The 24,238-nt window shown below is 47.3% G+C and overlaps 1 protein-coding gene across 8 annotated transcripts in view; it reads left to right on the forward strand.

Annotated features, from left to right (window-relative positions):
* The window catches only part of SCN8A (sodium voltage-gated channel alpha subunit 8), an 828,048-nt gene that overhangs the window by 285,999 nt on the left and 517,811 nt on the right, over positions 1 to 24,238 (forward strand). For all 8 annotated transcript variants that reach the window (XM_085654551.1, XM_085654553.1, XM_085654556.1 and 5 more), the window contains exons 7-8: positions 2,850 to 3,071; positions 4,347 to 4,410. In XM_085654551.1, the coding sequence (XP_085510677.1) occupies positions 2,850 to 3,071; positions 4,347 to 4,410 (286 nt within the window). The remainder of the gene's footprint in view (positions 1 to 2,849; positions 3,072 to 4,346; positions 4,411 to 24,238) is intronic.

The raw sequence follows: 24,238 nt of genomic DNA on the forward strand, positions 1-24,238 counted from the left end.
TTATAAGGCACATAAATAAACATCTGAAAAAGTCTACAGCTCCCACAGTGTGTTAGGCTGTCCAGGGAAAGTACGGAACTTCACCTAACGTCCCTGAAGACATCTCCCTATAAACAGAAAAGATAACCTTGAACTTTTGAACCCAGAACAGTGCTTATTGGCAAGATAGTAATCGATTTTTTTTTTGTTATGGTTCAGCAGCACCCTAGGAGCAGCACTTAACGAACAAAATGGTAAAGGCACGTTTCTCAGCAAGGAGTTTGTTAGTCATTACACAAAGACGGAAAGCACAGAAGCCAAGGGACTTATTTACAAGCCTCTTGCGCTGCCAATGCGTCACTATTAACATGGGAAAAAGTGACGCACCGGCGGCACAAGGGGCTTGTAAATAACTCCCAAGTGTCTCAATTCGAGGCCGCAAGGTTTCCACGGAATGAGGCTAAGTGTGGCACAGCACGTGCTGTGAGGAAGGTCTGCAAAAGCAGGGGTGCAGGGGGAGTTCAAAAGAACCATGGGTGCCAGACACTGAATAAAGAGAGCACAGAATCAAGAGGAACAGACTTTGAAATCAATAAACGCAGTCACTCAAGAATCACTAAAAGCCTTTCCTTAAAACATATATCGCTAGCGTTTAATGCATACATTCCATTCGCTGATCTGCTGAACGCTTTTGGTGAACTCTATAGGCAAATGAAACCAAGGCATGATATCAAAGAAACAGTCCACGCCTCTTACTGAAACGTACTTAAAATACCTGGGCAGCACGTCTCCCTCAACCATGAGCATACATGCCGACATTTGTGAGGAGAAAAGGGGTTGATTTAAAAAAAAAAAAATCAACAGAATGTATTTCCCCATTGACTTCTACTGAAGGAGAGACACTTTAATGGGGGAGACAGCCAAAATAAAGCCATTTAGGGCTGAGAAATAAAAACAAGTGACGGCAGAAAGGATGTCTAGATAAACAAGCGCGGCCCGTCATGGGACGGACAGAAGAAAAGTCTCCAGTGTATCACGCCGCCAGTAAAGCATCCAATCCCCGCGTGCACATCTTCTGTCTCGTTTTTCTCCCCGCGTGCACGCTGGAATCCTAACGATTCCAAAAGGCCTTTGCATGGCAGAGCACCGCATGCACTGCTTTCGCCAGGCCAAGACCTAAAAAACAGGGAATATTTTTCCTGCATGCAGATTCAGAGGTAGTAATTCTGTGAAAAGCAAGTTGATTGTATAAATGGAGACGGCCAAAACTGAAAGAACAAATAGAGAAAACAGAGGGCTTTGGAATTATGGATATTGGGCTTCTAAGAAAGTAGATCATCTAATCGAATGTCAAGAACAGGTCTTTCTCTTTCTGATGTGACAAAATTATCACACTACTGCTAACTAATATAATTTGACTAAAGGGCAGAATGACTAAGCTCAAGTTAATGGTTGTTCAAATTATATTTGAACAATTAAAGAATTGCTGAACGATAAACTCCTTAGGCTGGAGGCGTGGTGACCATATGGGTTAAAAAAAAGTCCCACAATTCATATAACTGAGAATTGCAAGGATTATTACTTTAAAAAAAAAACAGTAAGGCAAAAGATCAGATCAGTTCACGGTAAACTGTCTTCGATGTTAGTTGCAACCCCATCTGGTATCAGAGACGGCTTGAGTAAGGAATGGTAAAGAATGGCGGGAAGAGAAGGAGGGAGGAATGGGAAAGGCAGCAACTTTTTTAAATGCAAGTAGAGAGGTTGGGGCAGGAGGAGACACAGCTCTGAGGCAAAAAAAGACAGGGAAGTAAACTGGATGGGTTTGTGTTGTCGTCTTCTCCCACCCCTGGTAAGAATAAGAATGGGGCTGTGGCAGGCAGTCGCTGGGGTGGAGCGAAACAAATTAAAAGGAGCTTGGGGTGTTCTCCTTTGATTAAATTATTGAAAAGCATACACAAGTATGCCGTATGCTTTGTGTAAAAATAGATTTGATTCAACAACCCAACCCTATAGTAAAAACTTGATTTTCTTTAGGTCAGACTTGTTGACTATGATGGAACTGCCTTGTACCCAAGTGAATTCAGCAAGCTGAAATGCCTCAGCATAACCTAGAACCATAAAGAACATCTAATTTGCTAAATGATTTACAGGCATGAAACTGTATAAATTGTCACGTTCGTCCCAAGCGCTGTCCACTGCCACCTCAGTGTGGTTCCCACGTTGACCCACTAGGCATCGAACAAAGCCTGTTTTTCAAAGGCGCTCATTCACCACTGAGACAGTTACCTGGTGGTGAGAACCAGCTCAATGCTGCTGTAGATGTGAGAGGTCATTGAACGCTTCTACAAGTAGAACCTCCAGAGTGATGGGGTCTTACATGAGAGAATAGAAGGCCACCAACAACCGTCGCCCTGAATGATATTAGTTCTACTGTGGTGAAGTAAGCTAAAGAACGATGATGGATTCAACCCAGATCTAATAGTGACTAGGGGCGAGTGTCTGAAAAGTTTCAGCACACCGTCCATCATCTTCTTGTGTTTGCTACAGTGGGCACCTTCAGAATCCCCATGCAGCTATTCTATACCTGCCTCAGTTACCGGGACAAAACGCTCTTAAGCAGATAAAAGTCTGTAAGTCCAGCACATTGTACAACACCTACATTGATCAATGTTAATATCGCATGCATTCATCCGTTTTCAAGCATGCAGAATTCTGCATTTATTTTGTTGTGACTGAGGCTGATTGGTGTGTTGGAGAAGAATGAGACAGGGACAGAGGAGACATGCATTTTCTCTTTTCACACTGATGAGATTGTGACAGACAATCGAACAGTGTGGCCGTAATTTTGCAGTGCCCCTTTTTTTCTGCAGGTTTGAAGACTATTGTTGGGGCTCTTATCCAGTCAGTGAAGAAGCTGTCAGATGTGATGATTCTGACAGTTTTCTGCCTTAGTGTTTTTGCTTTGATTGGACTACAGCTGTTCATGGGCAATCTGCGGAACAAGTGTGTTATTTGGCCAGTGAACTTCAATGACAGCTATTTTGGCAATGGCAGCAGAGGGTTTGATTGGAAAGAGTACATCCACAATGAAAGTGAGTATTTCTGCATGGCTTATTTACATGGTCTTCATTTGCGCTACGTCATGTTAGTTAGATGTTGTATAAAAGGCTTTATGTTTTGGACTGTAACCTACATAAGTTGATGAAATAGGTGTCAAATGTTTTGTTTTATACATGATGTGAAATATAGTGAACCGCTTTGCATGGCTTTGGATGTGAAAACGTGTTGTATTTGTACAATGTTATTATGGAAATTAATAAGAGAAGTAGGTGTACATAAAAGATGTTGCTGTTTGATCTTGTCTTCGCTCCTGAGAGTTTATCTACCAGCTTTTGGATGGAATGGCCCCAGACTCACACTAAGCAAAGGATACGAAGTCTTTACCTACATGCAATGTGTGTTGCTGCAGATGCTTATTCATGCAGGGTATTTGGTTGTTAATCCCTGCATGTTCAAGGATCAGAAATGGGAGAATAAATGAGGAATATAAATTGCCATTTGTCTCCTTTAGAGTAATGGTACTCTTTAAGAATGCCACTGATTTCCAATCAATCTGTTCTTTGGGTCATCAAGTGTTAAATAGAAAGCCACTGAAACATGGATTGAGAAGTGCGCATTTACAAACTATAGATTAGTTGGAACCACAGTGCATTAGACCAATCTTACAAGACTTTGTTTTACATCTATGTGGATACCGATCAGTTTAGGTCCCAATATCCCTAAAGGGCTAAGCAACAGCTTATCTGACACTTCCAATGCTCTCACCTGAGGTGATCCTGCTGGTAACCTTGTCTTGAATTGGCCCTGTTTTTTCTGCTAGCAATATAGAGTATTCTGCCAAACATTACAATTTTCAACAGCTATCAGAAATTTAGAGCTTGAGAATGGTTAGTGATTGTTTTTCCATAAAATAGGGTTTTGAAGATTCTGCAACGAGCACTTGAATGGGTTCATGACCTTCAGAAGAATCCCAGCTTTATTTTAGTAATGAAGCGGAGTCCTTTCCAACCAAAGCCACCTATTATTAAAAACAGTTAGGCTTCCTCATCTATAGTGAGCATTGTTCTAAAGAAATGTATTGCCCAAACACTCTTTTTATTTCAGAACTTTGATATGTACTTTAAAAATAGCGATCATGACAGAAAATTGCAATAATCTGTAATACTATGGATGATATAATTTTTATGCTTCAAATATTTTAGAGAAGAATGTTATATCCACCTAAGAAATTCATGCATGTTAATTCTTTAAACGTATTTGTCATCACCTGAAATGCACTTTCCATTTTTCCAACATGTGCTGTTCAGCAAATTTTTATTACCTCCATGGAGCTTTGGATCCATTACTGTGTGGGAACAGCTCAGATGCAGGGTAAGGTTGCTTCCTTTGTACGTTTCTGGTGTAGAACATGATCAAATATAACTTTCTAACCATAGTCGATGAAATCAAAAACAACCTGACGCCAACGTTTGGAGCGTTGTATTTCATTTGGCTTTGCTATTCATAAAAGTAAAATAGAACAGTCTTTTTTTTCACTTTTCACAGCGATTGCGCAGGAGCAAAATATTGCTAAACACAGTGACCTACAACATTGGCCCATGTATTTCTGAAAAGAGGAGCCAGAAATTGTGTTGTGTATTTGTAAAGCATACTATCACCTGCAAGAGTATCCTGGTGCTGTCATATAATTACAGAATGCTGATCATGAATATTTTACATTATCAGCTCAAAATATCAGTGCTTCAGAAACATGTTCAGTAAATTGTATGGCTAAGATAACAGTGATTACTCTGGAAAATAGTGGAATTCAGTGATTTACAAGCCTGTCTTTGAGTGATTTTCTCTTACGTTCAAATACGTACATCCTTTCTCCATAACCACCCTCAATATTTGTTCGTGGTTGAGTCATTGCTCCTAACCACCTCATATACTACAGCCATTCAGTCCATGGTTTCCGCATATGAATTCAGTACTCAATTCTCTCCAACAATAGCCCAAATCCTGACACTCATAACTGTCCTCCTTACTGATTATCCCTTCATCCTCTTCCACACTTCCTCTTACATTCCCATGTTCATCCCTCCACTTCCAAATGAAGTTTCTTTTTTGCTGACTCATCACTTGCCACATCTGAGCAAAAATCAAAACCCTCTCCTCATTCACAATGAACCATCTTTCCTTCACTCATTATACAGAAGCACCCACTCTGTCCGCATTTCAATAACAGTTGCTGTTCCTTCTCAACCTTGATGATGGGAGTTCCCCAAACTCTATTCGCTGGTACTGTTTTTTGACAACTCTACCACCATGGGGGCATGATATTCACATATTTGTTGACCCCAAATTTGTGTTTTCTTTTATTAGGGGGATGGAATGATTTGTTTCTGCTCTTGTCATTCACCTGCAGGGCTACCACTAACCAGTTCATTTAACCTCATCTTTGTCACCTACACCAAGTTGAGCCAACTTCGTGCCCCTCGTATAACTTATTTGGCATCAGGTCAGCAGGCCTGAAGTTTACAATGTAACCTAGTAAATAATGCTCAATCTAGTCTTCACATTGGTTCATGGAATAGCACTCCCCTAAACATGCTCACACCATTTTGAGTGACCCCCCTGCGTGTCTCTACACTACCACAAGATTCACATCCATTGCCACAATTGCAGCATTGCACAGGGGACCCTCCATATGTGATCTGAGGTCAATGAAATCCTCGCGCTCTTCGTGAAAAAATGGTCCACTAGAACTACATTTTTGCTCAAAATCTGTTTTAAACCCTATGCAAAGAGTAAAGCGAATCACCAGGAGACTACAGCCACATCTTAGGACAGTGCAGCAAAAATGGGCCAAAGCTAAGCATGGAAACAGTGCTTCAATAAACCTGCTAATGTCAGAACGGAATGTGGTCTTGCAATGCTCTGTAGTGACATGAAATAAGAGACTATTTACGTAGGCTATGGTTGGTATTACCAATAATGTTTTGTGAATTCACATGCTGTGCTAATATGGACAGCTATGAGTGAGTTATACACTGTGCATTCTATAGATTTTATTCATACTTCCTAACCTTATTTTCTGTTGATTGTATGTGTTACATTTAGAGCCCCTATTTTGGTAATTCCCTAGTCTGCATCAAGTGTTTAAATGTGGCAGTTGAAGGTATAATGTTGTCATTTTGGAGCCAGTGAATTGTAGTAGCAGTGCATTGGATTCAGGGGCCTGTATTGTTTGGTGGCTAGACCATCCACATCATTACTGTTTCAGACTAAGCAGAATTAAGTCATCAGGAGCCTAGCCGATCACCGAAAAACATGTCCACTTTTTGTGATTTGTACTTAATCGGTTTACCTTCTAGGTAAAGGCTCAAATTATTGTGTAGTCACTGGATTCCTTAAGGCCTAGTGACATAGGTTCCTTGTTGCCCCAATGTAAATGTCATTTTAAGGACAAGCCGTCAGATAGGCATCAGTCATGAAAAGTTAAAAAGAGACTTTTCTTTAAGGAGCTGGCAGTTGCTGTATCCTATCAAACCCTGAACTGGCATTTGTTTCAGAGCCACAGTTCTTTTTTTCTAGGTCATGTGAGAAGGGTACCTGGCTGTGGTTTTCACATTTGTTTCTTTTTTGCAATCTTATTGGTTTTATGAGACATATTTAGCAAGTGATAATGTTTCCAGGCTTTTTTCCGTATTTCAGACTTCGACAAGAGCCAAGATATGGTAGAAAAAAGCCTGCAAATGACTCACAGGGCCTTTGTGTACGCTGCCTTACCATCTCATGCTCTGTGAAAGAATATCCTTTCTGTCTGAAGATGTCAAAGAGGACCCTGAAACATAGTGAAGGCATTCGTCCGATGGGAAGAAGATCTTAAGAAGCAAAGATGCAAGGAGGTGGGGGAAAGCTGAATTGCAGTGCCAAAGGAAGTAGCTCCTTCCACTCCTTCCACTCTTTCCACCTTGCTCTCATCACCTAAGGACTCCCACCGAAGGAGATCTAGGCAGATGACAAGACATAAGGATCATCTTCAGTCTCAACATTTGCACCATTCCTGTTCATTATTGAAAGAGAATCAAATTAACCAGATATTTGGCAAACGTTGGCACTTATTAGGACACACACAGTGTTTGCTTAAATACCCCTCACACACCAAAAGGGCCCTTGGTGTCATGCTTCATCATGGGGTCTTCCCGCCCCGCTGCGGGACGGGGCGTGCTACGACCAGCGACTACGCGGGAGCACTGATTTTGCAGTACTATGTGTGGTGTAGAGGTAGTGAGAGGAAGGGTCAGGGGTGGATGCGGAAAGTGAATTAAAAAGAACCTAGCCTCATGAACTTTAGAAACTTTAATAGGTCATAGAGGCTGGTGCTGTTAAAAAGGTGGTTCGGAGATGTCCTAAATGTAATGTGCAGATCCTTCTGATCAAGTCAACATGTTTCGAAGCATCAAGGCGTCTTCATCAGGACTGGGAATGATCTCTTCAGTACTCACTATGTTGCTATCAATTTGTGCTGGAACAATGTGCTATATACAGAAAAGTGAAAAAAGATGCAAAATGTCATGCACTCTATACAGCACCGAATAAGTATTGCTAAACTGTAAGCCCAATCAGTATTTCTGAAATGTAAGTTAGAATAAACAGGAGACAATGCTCCATGAGCCTTTTAACGAGTGGGAAGGGTGTTGCCACTGTATTATCATAGTCAACACCTCCTTACTCCATTTAACGCCATCCCGGGGCTCCGTGGTGGTATTTAAGCAAACACTGTGTGTGTCGTACCAAGATAGGAAACGCATTCCTTTAAACCTCCTTAGATGTGGATCCTTTTGTTTTGTATGAATTTCTGAGGAGGATGTATCCACCTCCAGTGCCCATTATGGACACTACCTCTTCACTCCCTAATCCTGTTTTTCGTAACTTATTAATGATAGACATTCTCTTGTAGGGGATTTCCGTGTATAGTCATAATCATGTGAATAGTCCCGCCCATGTGCGTGGACCCCGGAGCACTTCATTAGATATATCTTCTTAAGTTTCATCTTCTGCCTTTCTTCAGGAAGGCCTGCATAGACACTTAAGAGATAAAGAGACAATAATGCAGCCTAACTAACTAGGCTACACTGGCCATTACTTCATCTTGAAGTGAAAAAAATAGCCAGTTAGCTTTTAAATTTAGTAATTTTACTGAGTTCCAGCACATAGAAAACTCCCCTTCACAAAACTCCTTTTTTCATGGTAGAGATGAAAGGGTAGGACAGAGGAGTCCCCCATAGGCTGCCATTATGTGTCTGCAAATTGATACCATGCCTTTAAGAGTCTCGAGAGACCCCTGGTATCCCATGATGCATAGCCAGAGGCAGGTATTTTCTGTTCTTTTTTCCGGCTCCTGCTTGCAGGACCCTGGAGAATTGAGCTCTACCTTTTTTGGTATTTCCATCAATTTTTGCTCAGTATTTGAATTTTTGCAACTTCACTCGACGTCTTTGGCCTGTATCTACCTTCTACTGTCCTTTTTTTGGCAGAATTTCTCCAGTTTTCTTGTCAAAATGCCTTCTCTGTTTGACAAGTGTCCTGACTGTGATAGGAAGAAGGCCAAGTCGGATGAACACAGAGTCTGTATTCTGTGTCTGCCTGTCTCTCATGTGCTGACACCTGCTCTATTTGCAAAACCTTTTCTAGGCGCACCCTGCGTGACAGGGAGAAGATTCGTCTCCAAGGGTTGGAGCAGCGATGACAGAAGGCAGCATCTACAGCCTCTGGGCAAGGAGAGAGTAAGTCCTCTGCCCAAACCCATGCTCCGACCTCTGGGGGGGCTCCCCAGTCGAAAAACAGCGGAAAAATTACGCCGGTCCCGGTCGAAGACGACGACGTTGAGAGCAGGTATGACGACTATATGCTCTCCGTCGACTCAGAGATCTGGGTCGAAGCGACGTCGACACTCCACGTCGAGAAGGACGGTGAGATCTCAGACGAGGTCGCCGTCGCAGATGTCCCCTTGTTCGACGTCGACTCATCAACGCAGATCGACGTCCAGACATCATCGTCGTTGATGGGAGTCAAGAAGGCACCGGCGGTTGCAGTCGATGCGTCATTGCCGTCTACGTCTACGAGAAGTTCGACGTCAAAGAGAAGGTCGAAGAGAAGGTCGACGTCGAGGAGTCACCACTGACGTTCGACGTCAAAGTACCGTTCGGGACTTGCTCCGTAGTGAGCCTGTCGATGTCGACAGGGAGTTCAGGATCCAGACAACGTCGGCTTTCGTCGTCGAGCAGCAGATCAACGTCGAGGGGGAGGTCTGGCGTTGAGTCCAGGGCTCCTTCTTCGCTGCCAGCTCAAAAACTGAGGTGGCTGGTCTCTACCGCAGATTCGGAGTACTCCCGTACCTATTCATCATCAAGGTCGCCTCCTGCTCCTCGTCAACCGGTGGACCTGTCAACAACACTGCCACCTCCACCTCCTCCACCGCCTCCTCCTCCTCCTCCAGTTCATTTTCCGCCTCCTCCTCTGCCTCAGCCTGGGCCCACAGCTCCTCCGCCCACGCGTCCTGCAGAGCCTCGAAGACCAAGGTCACGTTATCGGCCGAGACATCATTCCATAGACACCGCAGGTCTTCCACGCGATCTCATCGCTACGAGAGATCTCGCTCCCGGCATACCAGGGGCACCTCTTCCACAAGTACGGGGAGGTACTCGCCTACTCTAAAGGACTCTCCCCCTCAAAGAGTGTCTCCCGTTGATGATATCACCACCTTTCAGGAGGTCCTGGTCAGAGGGTCATCAAAGCTGAACATTCCCTTGTCTACTCCTATACCGACGACTTCCGTTATATTTGAAACTCTCCAGGAGAGACAAACATCTCGTCCCTTGCTTCCGTTGGTGCCTGGTCTAGTGGAACCGGCTATGGAACTGCTCTTGACTCCATCTTCTATAAAATCTGCGCCTTCTAGGCTACAGAAGAAGTACCGCCCACCTGATTCAGATCCTGCCTTCCTCCGACTGGACCCCACCCTAACTCTGTCATAGTGGTGGCGGCAAGGAAACAGCATGCTACGGCTCCGACTTCAACGGTACCACCTGATAAAGAAAGCCGTAAGCTGGATTCGGTGGGGAGAAATGTTTGCAACACCGCAGCTACATCCATGAAGGTGGCCAGCTCTACTGCCTTGCTGGGCCGGTATGACCAATCCCTGAGGGAGTTGCTTCAACAATTTGTGGACCTCCTGCCCAGGGACAAGCGGTAAGATTTTCAGGAGATATTGAACGAAGGACTGATGATTTCAAATGAAATCATCAGTTCTGCAGCGAATACTTCACTCCTGTCAGCCCACGGGTATTGCCACGGAGTTGCTCTCCGGAGGCATTCCTGGCTTTGTCTTACCTCACTGAAGCCGGAGGCCCAACAGCGCATCTCTAATCTGACATTCTCTGGCAATTCTCTCTTTGGCTCCCATGTGGATGACGAGATGGCTCGCATGAAGACGGAAATGGAGACTTTTAAGGCTGTAGGTCTAGAGAAACCTAAAGAACAGCGGAAAACCTTCCGCCCCTTCCAACAGCGTTATTCCTCCCAGAGGTTCCAACGATCTCAAGGCCGTCAGTCCAATCAACAACAGCAGTTTCAGCTGTCTTTTCTGCCGTATCAGAAACGTCAGTCACGAGGACGGTCCAACCAGCAGTCTGCACAAGGGAACAAGGCCCCTGCTGGTTCCAAGCCCTCAAGGGTTACTTCTGTTACCCACTCCAGTGGGGGGAAGCATTCAAAATTACCTGGCAGAGTGGCAGAAAATAACTCAGGACAATTGGGTGCTGAATATTGTTCACAATGGATACTCGCTACGTTTCACAAGCCCTCATCTGTCGATTCCTCCAACGCGCTCACGCTACATGCTATGCGAGTTACAGAGGGAGGCCAACATCCTCTTACAGAAAAGGGTGATAGAACCGGTTCCTCATGCACAGAGAGGAACAGGACTGTATTCTCGGGTCTTTCTAGTCCGCAAGAAAGACAAGAACGAGTTCAGACCCATCCTCTACTTGCGACAAGCAAACAAATGGATTCACAGAGAAAAGTTTCGGATGTTGTCCTTGCATCAAATCTACCCTCAACTTCTTTAGGGAGACTGACTATGCGCAATAGATCTGCAAGACGCATATTTTCACGTGCCCATAGCGAGGAATAATCGCAAGTTCCTGCGATTCACCGTAGGCAACAATCACTATCAATACTCCGTGCTTTCATTCGGCCTGAAGTCAACTCCCCGGACATTTTCCAAATGCATGGCCGTGGTTGCTGCACATCTAAGGAAAAACAAGGTGTTCGTCTACCCATATCTCGACGACTGGCTGATCAAGGCAGCTACGTCTCAGTAAGCGCACCTGCATTTCAATCGGGCTTCCAATCTCCTTCTTCGTTTGGGCCTCCACATCAACCACACAAAGTCTGTCTCGACTCCTGTCCAATGTCTACAGTAACTGGGAGCCACCATCGATACTCGCACAGCAAACGTGTGTCCTTCAGAGGAGAGACGCTTATCGATTCTTCGGAAGGCTCAGGCTCTCATGACCATGAGGAAGGTATCTTCTCTCCTGGGCTCCATGGCCTCCTGTATCTTCCTCACTCCAAATGCACGCCTCCATATGAGACCCCTGAAAGAATGTCTGGAGGATCAGTGGGACCAGAAACTGGGGGATTGGGAAGACAGGATTCATCTGTCGCAGCAGGACCTCCAGTCCATCCGATGATGGTGTTCTCCCCGCAGTCTCCTCTGGGGGATTCCCTTCTACAAGGAGATACCGACGCAAACCATAGTGACGGATGCATCTCTTCACGGCTGGGGTGCGCATTCCGACCACCTTCAGATACAGGGCACGTGGTCTCGGAAGGAACCCACGTACCATATCAACTTCCTGGAGCTTCAAGCAGTTCATTTTGAGCTGAAAGCCTTCCAGCCGTTCCCTGCTTGTTCAGACGGACAATACAACAACAATGTTCTACCTCAACAAGCAGGGGGGCTCGAAACCTCAAACGTTATCTCGGGAAGCCTAGACCATCTGGAAATGGCTATTGGCCAGGAATCTTGAGCATCACAGCAACTCACCTCCCAGGTGTTCAAAAGGCTCAGGCAGACGCTCTCAGCAGCCTCATTCAAGAAATTCACGAATGGGTCTTAAACGACGAAGTGGTACGAGACAACTTCGGAAGATGGGTACTCCAGAGGTCGATCTGTTGGCTACCGTGGAAAACAGCAATTGATGCGACTTCGCCTCCAGGTTTTACCAACCGGGGACTCTGGAGAATGCACTGTGGATCAACTGGTCAGGCGGCTTTCTCTACGCTTTTCCTCCAGTTCCCCTGATCCCGACAGTACTGATCAAGCTCTCGCAATCACAGGCCAAGATGATCCTCATTGCTCCGGAGTGGCCCCGTCAGTAGTGGTTCATAGACCTGCTCCACCGGTCTCTCCTCCCACATCTCCATCTTCCATGCCGGCCGGACCGTCTATCGAAGTTCGGTGGACAGATGGTACACCCCAACCGCTCGTCGTTGAATTTGGCTGCATGGCTCCTGAGTTAGTACTGTACGGACATTTGAATCTCCCTCAGGACTGCATGGAGATATTGAAGGAGGCCAAACGGCCATCCCCACGCATTTCCTATTCATATAAATGTAAGAGATTTTGCATCTGGTGTGTGTCTAAGAATGTGGATCCTACCTCCTGCAAGGAAGATGTCATTCTTCCTTACTTGCTACACTTAGCTCAATCTGGCCTCCAGTTTCATTCGATTAAAGTTCACCTGGCAGCTTTAACAGCTTATAGGAAATGTCCTTCACGAACTTCCTTTTTTTAAATCCCAGTCATCAGAGATTTTCTTGAAGGATTGAGAAAAGTTTTTCCTCCCATTAGGCATCCTTCACCTCCTTGGGAACTCAATGTGGTTCTTTCTCGACTGATAAGGGAACCATTTGAACCCATTCATAAGGCTTCTCTTCAGCATCTGTCTTGGAAGACGGCTTTCCTTGTGGCCATAACTTCTGCCCGCAGGGTTAGCGAACTTCAGACACTCTGTTGTTGAGAGCCATATACAGTTTTTCATTCCTCTAAGGCAGTTATGAGGACTCAGCCAAAGTTCCTCCCTAAAGTAGTTTCAGAGTTTCATGTGAATCAAACTATTTCATTGCCTACATTTTTTCTGAATCCCTCTTCTCCTGCTGAGAGGTCGCTTCATTTCCTTGATGTCAGGAGGGTCTTGAAGTTCTATTTGGTCAAGACTAAGGATATTCATAGATCAGACCAGTTATTTGTAAACTATGGCTCTGTCCGGACTGGTCTAGCTACCTCCAAACAATCCATTTCTAGGTGGATTGTTTCCTGTATTTAGCTGTGTTACCAGAAAGCCAACAAGACTCTTGTTGTTAAGCCTGGGGCTCCCTCTACCAGAGGTAAAGCTGCTACAGCGGCTTTACCTCGTAATGTACCTATAAGGCTACCACTTGGAAGTCGGTCCATAAATTTACTAAGGACTACTGCCTAGACACTGATGCTAGGGCAGATGCTCAGGTTGGGCAGGCCTCACTCGGATGATTATGACTATACATGGAAATCCCCTACAAGAGAAGGAGTAGTTTCTTACCTGTAACTCCAGTTCTCTTGTAGGGGTATTTCCGTGTATAGTCATAAGCAATCCACCCGCCTCCCCGGTGGCAGAAACAGACGTTCCCAGGACTCAGCAGGCATTGCTACTCTACACCTTCAAAAAGAACTGAAAGTAACTGCCTCTGGCTGTGCATCATGGGATACCGGGGGTCTCTGGAGACTCTTAAAGGCACGGTATCCATTTGCAGACACATAACGGCAGCCTATGGGGGGCTCCTCTGTCCTACTCCTTCATCTCTATCATGAAAAAAGAAGTTTTGTGAAGGGGAGTTTTCTATGTGCTGGAACTCAGTAAAATTACTAAATTTAAAAGTTAACTGGCTATCTTTTTTCACTTCAAGATGAAGTAATGGCCAGTGTAGCCTAGTTAGTTAGGCTGCATTATTGTCTCTTTATCTCTTAAGTGTCTATGCAGGCCTTCCTGAAGAAAGGCAGACGATGACAACTTAAGAAGATATATCTAATGAAGTGCTCCTGGGTCCACGCACATGGGCGGGACTATTCACATGATTATGACTATCAGGGAAATACCCCTACAAGAGAACTGGAGTTACAGGTAAGAAACTACTCCATACTGTTCATACCAGATTAGGAATATATCCATCCATTGCGTTTCAGAAGGTGCCTAGAAGGAAAGAAGGGAAAAGCTTCTACAAATGTGGTAATTGGAATCTGTGTCCCTAGGCAGTGATGGCAAAAAGTATCCCTAACCTACATGATGTCTGTTGGACCATAAAACAGTGCAAAACCTGGGACACAGAATTTGAAGTTTGTTTGTTAGTAAACTTTTAACATAAACTCTGGATAATGCAGCACGTGAACTATAATAAACAAAGACAAGCCTCATCCAATGGTTATGCATTATGAAAAATGCCATCAGAGCCGCCAATCAATAGATTCCAGTTATCTGGCTGTTTGGATTTACAAAGATGTTGTGACAAGGAGAGGAAGTTATGTTGCCAAGAGTCACACCTTGTACTGGAAAATAATGCATTGGCACCGGGACACTGCACTGAAGATGGTGCATGCCATATGTATCTTTAGTTTGACTGTGAAAGAGATGTCAACTGTGCAAAATTGATCTCTGACACATAATACTGAAAGCAAAGTCAGATGTACCATACTGGAAAGGAGGCAAAAATAGAATGACAGGTCACAGGTAAAACTTATGAATTAACTTGTAAAGAAGACCAAAATATAAGGAGCTATCAGCTTTACACCTCATCCGTCAAGGAATGCAACATGGTGTGACAGAAACCCTTAACAATCATAATCTGAAAGAAACACGTTAGTAAGATTCCTCACCTTAGAATATCCCCAGGCGTCAGACTGGATCCGGAAGATTTTTCGTCAGCAATACCCATTGCGCGTCGCTAGGCGTCGTCTGCGGCTCCGCGTCCGTCGTCGGTGTCGTGCGCCAGAATGACGTCGTCGGAGTACTTAGACGCCGCCCTCGCGCGCTGACGTCAGTTCTTCTTTTTTCCGCGCCAGTAAGCGCCGATCCGGGAGAGCTACCCCTTTAGTCAATTTTTGACTAACTTTTTCGACTCTTTTTGGTCACTTCTCGACTCTGGTGCCGGTAGGATGCCTGGTTTCAAGGCCTGTGACGACTGTCAACGACTGATGTCGGTGACCGATCATCACCGCCGGTGCCTGTACTGCTTGGGCCTCGACCACGACGCGGAGTCGTGCTCCGATTGTATGGCCCTGACCTCGAAAGCTAGGCGGGAGCGGTCCCGCAAGCTTCTCGAGCTTCGCCACTCGGCTCCGCGCCCCCCTCGATCCCGGTCCAGGAGGAGGTCCAAGGATCGGTCGCGGAGCCGCACTCGACATCGTCACTCGTCTGGCTCGAAGTCTTCGGGTAAGTCGAAGCACTCCAAAAAGTCCAAGAGGCGACACCGCTCTTCGGACTACCCTCGCCGGTCGCGCGACTCGGCCAAGGGTCGGGGTGGTTCCACCCCCGCGGCTCCACGGGAGCCGCAGCCGCCGCGCAAGTCCCCATACCCGCCGGTCCCTGGGACTAACGCGACGCCGGCGGAGGTCAGTGCCTTCCTCTCGGCCATGAGGAGCCTGGCCCCGCCGTCGACGCCCGCTGGCGCGCCTTCGGGCCCCGCAGACTCGACTGGGCGACCTCGCGTGCCGGCGGCTCCGGCCCCGTCGCCGTTGGAGGCTCCGGCCCCGACGCCGCAGGTCCCCGAGGGGCCCGAGCCTGGGCCCTCATCGACGCCGGTCGACCTCGTTACGCCTCCTCCGCCGACACCGATACCACCCCCGACGCCGGCTCCGGTCGACGTCGATCCCCGGTTCAGCCCCTGTCCGGTTCCGACGCCGATGCGACGCCGCCCGACGCCGCTAGAGACACATATGGTCTATCGACCGGCTCCGATCATTCCTCCTGTTTACCAGGAATCGGATGACGGGGGCGAATGGGAGGGGTCTGACGACCCTATGGCCCTTCAGGGGCACCTTTCTCAGGACTGGGCAGATGAACTGGGGGAGGCCAGTGGATTGGATACCTCACCGGACACTGGATTCATCTCTCCTCTGACTGTGGCTTCGGAGGAGGGTGCAGCTTTTTCTGTGGTGCTGCGCAAGGCGGCCGAAGCCCTTGGGCTTGAGCTGCCTGCCGTGGCTGTGAGGACTAACATCCTCACTGAGGTGCTTCAGTCTGCCGCATGCTCCACTGAGCCTCTGCTGCAATTCAATGAGGCCCTCACTGACGTTCTGCAGGGCACCTGGTCCAAGCCCTCCACAGTCCCTCCTGTGGATAGGAACGTTGCCAGGCGCCACCGCCCTGCTCCGGGCGACCCTAGTTTTCTGTCCCAACACCCCACCCCCGAGAGTCTGGTTATCCAGGCCTCTACCTCCCAATCCTCCTTCCCGTCCGCTCCTCCGGACCGGGATTCCAAGAGACTGGAGTTCGGTAAGAAGCTGTTCTCCTCGCTCAGTTTGGGCCTGCGGTCTTTGAACACCGCCTGTCTCTTGGACCGTTATTCCCACTCTCTGTGGGATACGGTGGAGGACGTGCTGCCACTGTACCTGGAGGAGGCCCGGGCACGGCTTTCTTCGGCTCTGGCCGATGGGAGTGATGCAGCGCGCCATGCAATCCGATGTGGACTCGACACTACGGACTCGCTGGGTAGGGCGATTTCTACCACGGTGGCGCTTCGACGTCACGCCTGGCTGCGGTCCACGTCCTTTTCAGGGGATGTCCAGAGCACACTCATGGACATGCCTTTTGATGGCGCTCGCCTTTTTGGTTTGAAAGCGGACAGTGCGCTGGCTCGCTTCAAGGACTCCCGGGCTACGGCCACGTCCTTGGGCCTCTCGGCCCCGCGGCCACAAACTTCCGCTTTTCGCTCCTTTCGTGGCCAAGGAAGGGGCACCTCCTCACGTCCGCCTAGCCACCGGCCGCAGAACCAGCCTGCACGTGGTCGCGGACATGGTTTCCGCCGAGGCGGTACTGGAGGACGACGCGGTCAGTCCACATCCACCCCGGCAGCATCCGCCTCAAAACCTTCCTAGTCCGAGCTTTCAGGCCCATTCCACGCCAGTGGGAGGCCGGGTTCGCCATCACCTGCTCCACTGACGTACCATTACTTCGGACAGGTGGGTGCTGCAAATCGTCCGAAGGGGCTACTCCCTCCCCTTCGAGACGACCCCTCCAGCCATGCCACCGAAGCACCACCGTATCTCGGGGGATCATTTGAATCTTCTACAAGAGGAAGTTTTGGCCCTCTTGGCCAAGGAGGCCGTCGAGCGCGTTCCGAGCCTAGAAGTAGGTCGTGGTTGTTATTCCCACTACTTTCTGGTTGCCAAGAAGGGCAAAGGAGGCTTACGCCCTATCTTGGACCTCAGGAAAGTCAATGCCTTCCTCAGGAAGGAACGGTTCAAAATGTTGACTTTGGCTCAGGTTCTAGCTGCCCTAGACCCTGGAGACTGGATGGTAGCGTTGGACTTGCAGGACGCATATTTCCATATCCCCGTCCTGCCGGCCCACCGGCGTTACCTGCGGTTCACGGTGGGTCAGGAGCACTTTCAGTTCACCGTGCTCCCCTTCGGCCTTACCAGTGCCCCTCGGGTGTTCACGAAATTGATGGCGGTGGTCGCAGCTCATCTGCGCAGATCAGGGGTTCCAGTCTTCCCCTATCTCGACGACTGGTTGTTGAAGGCGGGCTCGCCCCAGTCAGTCGTCTCCCACCTCCAGACTACGGCGGATCTCCTGCATTTGCTAGGGTTTTCCATCAACGTGCCGAAGTCACACCTGAGCCCCTCTCAGAAGCTCCTCTTCATCGGAGCGGTTCTCGATTCGGCGCAGTTCCGGGTTCATCCGCCGGAACATCGGGTCCGGGATATACAGGCCCCGATTCCCATCTTTCGGCCTCTATCCTGGGTTTCGGTCAGGCTAGTGTTGCGGCTTCTGGGGCTGATGGCCTCCTGCATCCTACTAGTGCATCACGCCAGGCGGCGCATGCGGGCTCTGCAGTGGGACCTGAAGTTTCAGTGGGCCCAGCATTACGGCAACCTGTCCGACCATGTCTTGATCTCGGAGGGCACTGCACAGCAGTTGCAGTGGTGGCTCACGGACCGCGATTGGGTCACGGGCAAGAGCCTCTCCCTACCCCTACCGGAGCGTGTCGTAGTGACGGATGCGTCCCTCCTGGGATGGGGTGGCCATATGGGAGAGGCCTCTGGTCTCCGGCGGAGTCTCGCCTCCACATCAACTTGTTGGAGCTGAGAGCGATCTGACTTGCACTGAAAGCCTTCCTTCCCTCTGTCCGGGGAAGTGTCGTGCAGGTTTTCACGGACAACACCACCGCCATGTGGTATTGCAACAAACAGGGCAGGGTGGGGTCGTGGACCCTTTGTCAGGAGGCTCTGCGCCTCTGGACATGGCTGGAACACCAGGGCATCACCCTGGTGGTTCAACATCTGGCGGGCTCTCTGAACGCCAGAGAAGACGAACTCAGCTGCCGGTGCATGATGGATCACGAATGGCGTCTGAACTCCGAGGTGGCGCAAGGTCTCTTTCAGCAGTGGGGAGAGCCTTGGTTAGATCTATTCGCCACCGACGAGAACGCGCAATGTCAGCAGTTCTGCGCGTTGGAATTTCCAAGGCGGCACTCGCTCGGCGACGCTTTTCGTCGCGAGTGGAGTTGAGGTCTGTTGTACGCCTTTCCGCCTATACCACTTCTGCCCAGAGTGCTGAAGAAGATCAGGCGTGACCGGGCCCAAGTCATCTTGGTGGCTCCGGATTGGGCACGAAGGTACTGGTATCCCGAGCTACTCGGTATGTTGACCGATCCTCCGATACGTCTGCCCCTTCGGGAGGATCTTCTGTCGCAGCAGCAGGGGACGGTCCTCCACCCGAACCTGTCCAGCCTCCACCTCCATGCGTGGAGATTGAGCGGCGGCAGTTGATGCCATTTGACTTGCCTCCTGAAGTCTGTGATATCATTCTGGCAGCCAGGCGTCCCTCCACAAAGACTGTATACGCCTGCCGGTGGAACAAATTTGTGGCATGGTGCACAGCAAAGGCTGTGGATCCCCTTTCCGCCCCTCTTTCTGAGGTTCTCCTCTTTCTTCTTTCTTTGGCCCGGCAGGGCTCTGCCCTGGGCACCTTGAAAGGTTATCTTGCTGCCCTCTCTGCCTTCTTACGGCTTCCTGATCAGCCCTCTCTTTTCCAGTCCCCTGTAGTGTCACGCTTTCTTAAAGGCATTACTCGCACGTTCCCTCCTGTCCCTTTCGTAATGCCTCAGTGGGACTTGAATCTTGTCTTAACATTCCTGATGTGCGCTCCCTTTGAGCCTCTTCACAATTGTCCTCTTCGTCTTCTAACTCTTAAGACTGCTTTCCTGGTAGCCATCACCTCGGCTAGACGGGTGAGTGAGCTCCAGGCTCTATCCTCCAAGCCTCCTTTTCTATCTGTTCATCCGGACAAGGTTGTCCTTCGGCCTCGTCCTTCCTTTCTACCGAAAGTGGTGACTCCATTTCATCTTGGGCAGTCTGTCACCTTGCCCACCTTCTTTCCGCCTCCACATCCTTCCAAAGAGGAAGAGCGGCTCCACCGTCTGGACCCAAAACGTGCGCTCTCCTTTTATTTGGACCGCACAAAACAGTTCCGAGTGGACGACCAGCTTTTCGTTGGCTACGTGGGTGCAAAGAAGGGAAAAGCTGTGCACAAACGGACCATCTCCCGGTGGGTCGTTTTGTGTATAAAAATCTGTTATTCCTTGGCGAAAAAGGACCCTCCTGTTGGGCTGCGAGCCCATTCTACTCGGGCCACGGCGGCTACTACTGCTTTGGGACGGGGAGTCCCTTTGCAGGACATCTGTCAGGCGGCGACGTGGGCTTCGCTGCACACGTTTGCCAGGCACTATTGCCTAGACAGTCAAGTCCGGAGGGATGGCTTCTTTGGCCGTTCTGTCCTCCAGGACTTTCTGGTGTGATCTTGGTTCGCAGACCCACCACCGGGGTTGGTATTGCTTGGGTATCTATTCTAAGGTGAGGAATCTAACTAACGTGTTTCTTTCAGATGAACAAGTTACTTACCTTCGGTAACGATGTATCTGTAAGAAACATTAGTTAGTTAGATTCCTCACCGACCCACCCATCCTCCCCGTTCTGCGAACTGACATCTAGGGTTAAGGCTATCCCTTTCAGGGCCCTAGAATTTTTTGGCACCAGTGTCGGTCTCTTGCATGGCTCTGCGTTCCTGGCGCGGAAAGCTATGTACAAGAACTGACGTCAGCGCGCGAGGCCGGCGTCTAAGTACTCCGACAACGTCATTCCGGTGCACGCCGCCGACAACGGACGCGGAGCCGCAGACGACGCCTAGCGACGTGCAAGGGGTATTGCTGACGAAAAATCTTCCGGATCCAGTCTGACGCCTGGGGATATTCTAAGGTGAGGAATCTAACTAACTAATGTTTCTTACAGATACATCGTTACCGAAGGTAAGTAACTTGTTCATCTTGTCAATCAGAGTGAAAATGTAAGAAGGAAAATACTCCATATTGTTTTGCGTTTCAAATCACAATACCAATTCATCAAGTATCATGAAAATGATAATACTATAAAAAAAAAAAAACAAGAATGACTGCATATTGGCAAATTCATGGATTTGAGTAGAGGATGATAACCCAGAAAATATTCAGTCAACAATATAATTTGCAGATATCCCACACAAATTATAGCATTGAAAATCGGTACAATATGGCAAATAACATAGAACATTGATTGGGTGGCACACCACAGTAAAAATAAAATGGGAAAGTAAGTTGTTGTTGAACTAGAATTACAACTACCGTTTATTTTTTTTTTCTGTGTCAGATTGTTCTCCAAATTGTGTGGATAAACCTTTCAGAACTAAAGCAGAACAACAAATGGATTGACAGTTCAGGGTGTGAATATATTTTTCAACCATGGCTAATTCCAAATTCCATTCCAACGTCAGTTGCAGTTGGTATGCACAATGTTACATTCTTCAATGGCTACAAGTAACCAGTGAGAATTTAGCTTGTCTCTACAAAGGGTACTAACTGACCCTTGCTGCCCTGGGCCGCCACAGTGGTACTTAATTTAGATTTGCTGTATTGTGAGTTCAGTGTATGTTTCAGAGGGGATAAGATAGTGTGCTGTCCTGCTTCTGTGTTCTGCCACTGATATTACTGCATCCCATATGAGTAAACCACATTCCCTCCTGTGCATCTATGCTTGACTCCTGCCGGTGCCTTGGCAATATAATGGTGTGTAATCAGAGTGTGTTTGTTTAGCCTCAGTCAGTTAAAGCCTAACCTACATCATGGACTGAAACCAGCAAGAATATTTGTGCAGCTCCTCTTTAGACATTTAGTCAGGTTTATTGGGAACAGGGCAATTGTGCTTCAGTTCAAATACCTTCTTTCTCTGTCTGCCTTTGAATACACTGTTGTTGCTCAACAACATGCAGACATCAGAATCTGCTGATAGAGACGCCCACTCCTGAGGCCTGCACTGCCATATCACAGCTATTCTCATGACTACCCTCAAACTGTGTGACTGAGCCCGGAGTGGCCATGTCTATTTATACAGTGCTCAATTGTGGCACGTCTGCACCAACATAGGCATTGGGGAACTTCAGTTGTAAGTGTGAGTACATATTACATAGAAGCAGGATTAAAGCACACAATAATGTGGCAATGAGCAGCTAGATCAAATAATAAAAAACATTATTGCATAGGCTGGACATTTCTGAGGGGGGGTAAGAATTAATTCGGGATAGAGGATTTTTTACGTTTCTCCTGAGGGTACATTTTGACACTTCTTATGAAGTTAAGAAAAATGGGTCTTGTTCTGAATCTGAGAGATCGGATTGCAGATTACAAGAGGCCTGAAGGAACCATAGACACCTAAGAAAGGTAAGCCAGTCAGACATGAAGTACAGATTTGAAATTGCTTCTGTGATTTGTGGAGATCCAACCCCATGCTTTCTTTTTGACCAAGTATGTGTACTTGTCTCACAGGCCGAAGGGTAGTGTTGACTCGTTTTATATCTATACTATTACGTTTTTCATTGGTACCGAGTTCATGTGTGGAGGTTGCTAGCAGGCTTTCTGTATGATAATTAAATAAAAGGATGTAGGAGAAAGCTGGACACGGTATACGCATTAGAAGCCGCGATTAAGGTCAAACATGTTAAGAGCATAATTTCGTTATGCTAATACCTTGTATTTCCAGTCATTGAACAAGGTTTGGTCTATTGCACTTGTTTGGAGACATTAAGTTTATATCTGCGAAATAAAACCCTTTGCATCGGGTGGCATGATTAATCTTTGTTGCCTTACTTGACCTCCAGGTTAGAAACTGTTTATTCTATTGAGCACAATATTCTGTTCCAGGGCATGATAAAACTCCCCAGTTCACTCAAGTCACACAGTGATGTAGGCTTCTGTCAGGTTTAGCTGGCTGGAATCTTTAAAAACCTGTAGAGAGTCTACAGGCAATGACGACCCAGTCAGTGCCTCATGAGTTCCAGTCTTTGGCACATCATTAAGCTCAAGGGTTAAATAGGACCAGTGAGGGAACATACCAACAAAGAAGCAAAAAAGACAGAAAGGTTTATTGGTTTATCAGGCGTGCAGTTGCTAAGGGATGGTTTGTAGTTGGGACAGACATAGTATGTTTCTAGTCTTTTCAAGAAGCCTGCGCCAGTATCCAGTAGGTTTTGTGGACCGTATAGATTATCTTGATCTTGTTCCTTGCGTCCATTGGAAATTGGTTGAGTGCTTTATGGGCAGTGCAGGGTTATCAACTTTTGAATGAATGAATGTAATTGTTTTATAAAGCGCTCTGCTGGTCCTTGAAATGTGCTGGTGCTTAAGATTGCATAACTCAAAGAGGCCATGCAAAAATTAAGAAAGAGGAGAACAACCATGTCTTTGTTTGTTTTGCGAAAACACAGCTCTGAGCCAACGGTTTAAAGTTCAAGAGGGAGCTGATTTCATGCCTTGGCTGTTAAGAAAGAAAAAGACTCCCCCCTTTTCATCTGCCTGACCCTTGAGACTACCTTCAAGACCGCCTTGGCTGACCAAAAAACTCTTCAAAGAAGATAGGACTGAAACCTTTTGGAAAGATATGCGTGACATGAAGAATAAAAGGGCCAAGTTGACCAGTACCAAGGACTTGAAGAGGATCCTATTCATAATTGGTAGACAATTAAGGGATCTAAGAAGTATAGAAACCAACAGGCGCCAGGGTAGTTTCAAAATTAGGCGAGTTGCGGCTTTCCGGACCACTTACAGCTGTCTAATAAGGCCTTCAGAGATCCCTAGATAGAGAGCATTAGTGTGTTCCAGTCTGAAGGTTATCATCACATGAACCACTGTCTTACTGGAGTGCAGTCGGGGCATGAAAATTAACTTCATGAGGGTGCAAAGCAACGTAAAACAAGGGCCTATCACTGCAGACTTCTGAGGTTGGAAGGAAAGTTTTGTTGAATTTGACCAAGATTTTTTGCAACTGTGGTGGGTTGCCTTATGGAATGGTAAAGTTGCTGACCAGCCTGACTCCCACCAATTGGCAGTATGAGACCCAAACCAAAGAATTCCAGTCTTTTCTGAATTGCGCTTCAGCTGACTTGTGCATCTAGTTGAAGTCTGCATGTTAACAGGCTTCAAAACACATACCAACGGTTTTCTAACTACTACTGAAAACAGAGAAGCAGTTGGGTATCATTGGCATCAGAAATGATTTGAAACCCAAATGGCTCAACCAGCGTGGACAACGGAACCATGTATATATTAGAGTAGGGTTCAAGAAAGAGCCTTGTGGGCACCCCTTTATCACGGGGTGTAATAGCCGATGAAAATGGAGCCAACCAGACTGCCTGCTGCTTGGAGTCCAAAAAGGACTCAATCAAGCCCAGTGCCTGACTTCCAACCCCCAAATTCACAAAACCTTGCAAAAGGTTGGAATGAGAGACTTTATTGAATACCACTAAATGACAAGTAAGATCAAAGCTGCATTATTCTCTTGATGGAGTGTCAACTTGATGTAGTCCAACAC

The sequence above is a fragment of the Triturus cristatus genome, chromosome 4_1, assembly GCF_964204655.1.
Source record: "Triturus cristatus chromosome 4_1, aTriCri1.1, whole genome shotgun sequence".
Taxonomy (NCBI): domain Eukaryota; kingdom Metazoa; phylum Chordata; class Amphibia; order Caudata; family Salamandridae; genus Triturus; species Triturus cristatus.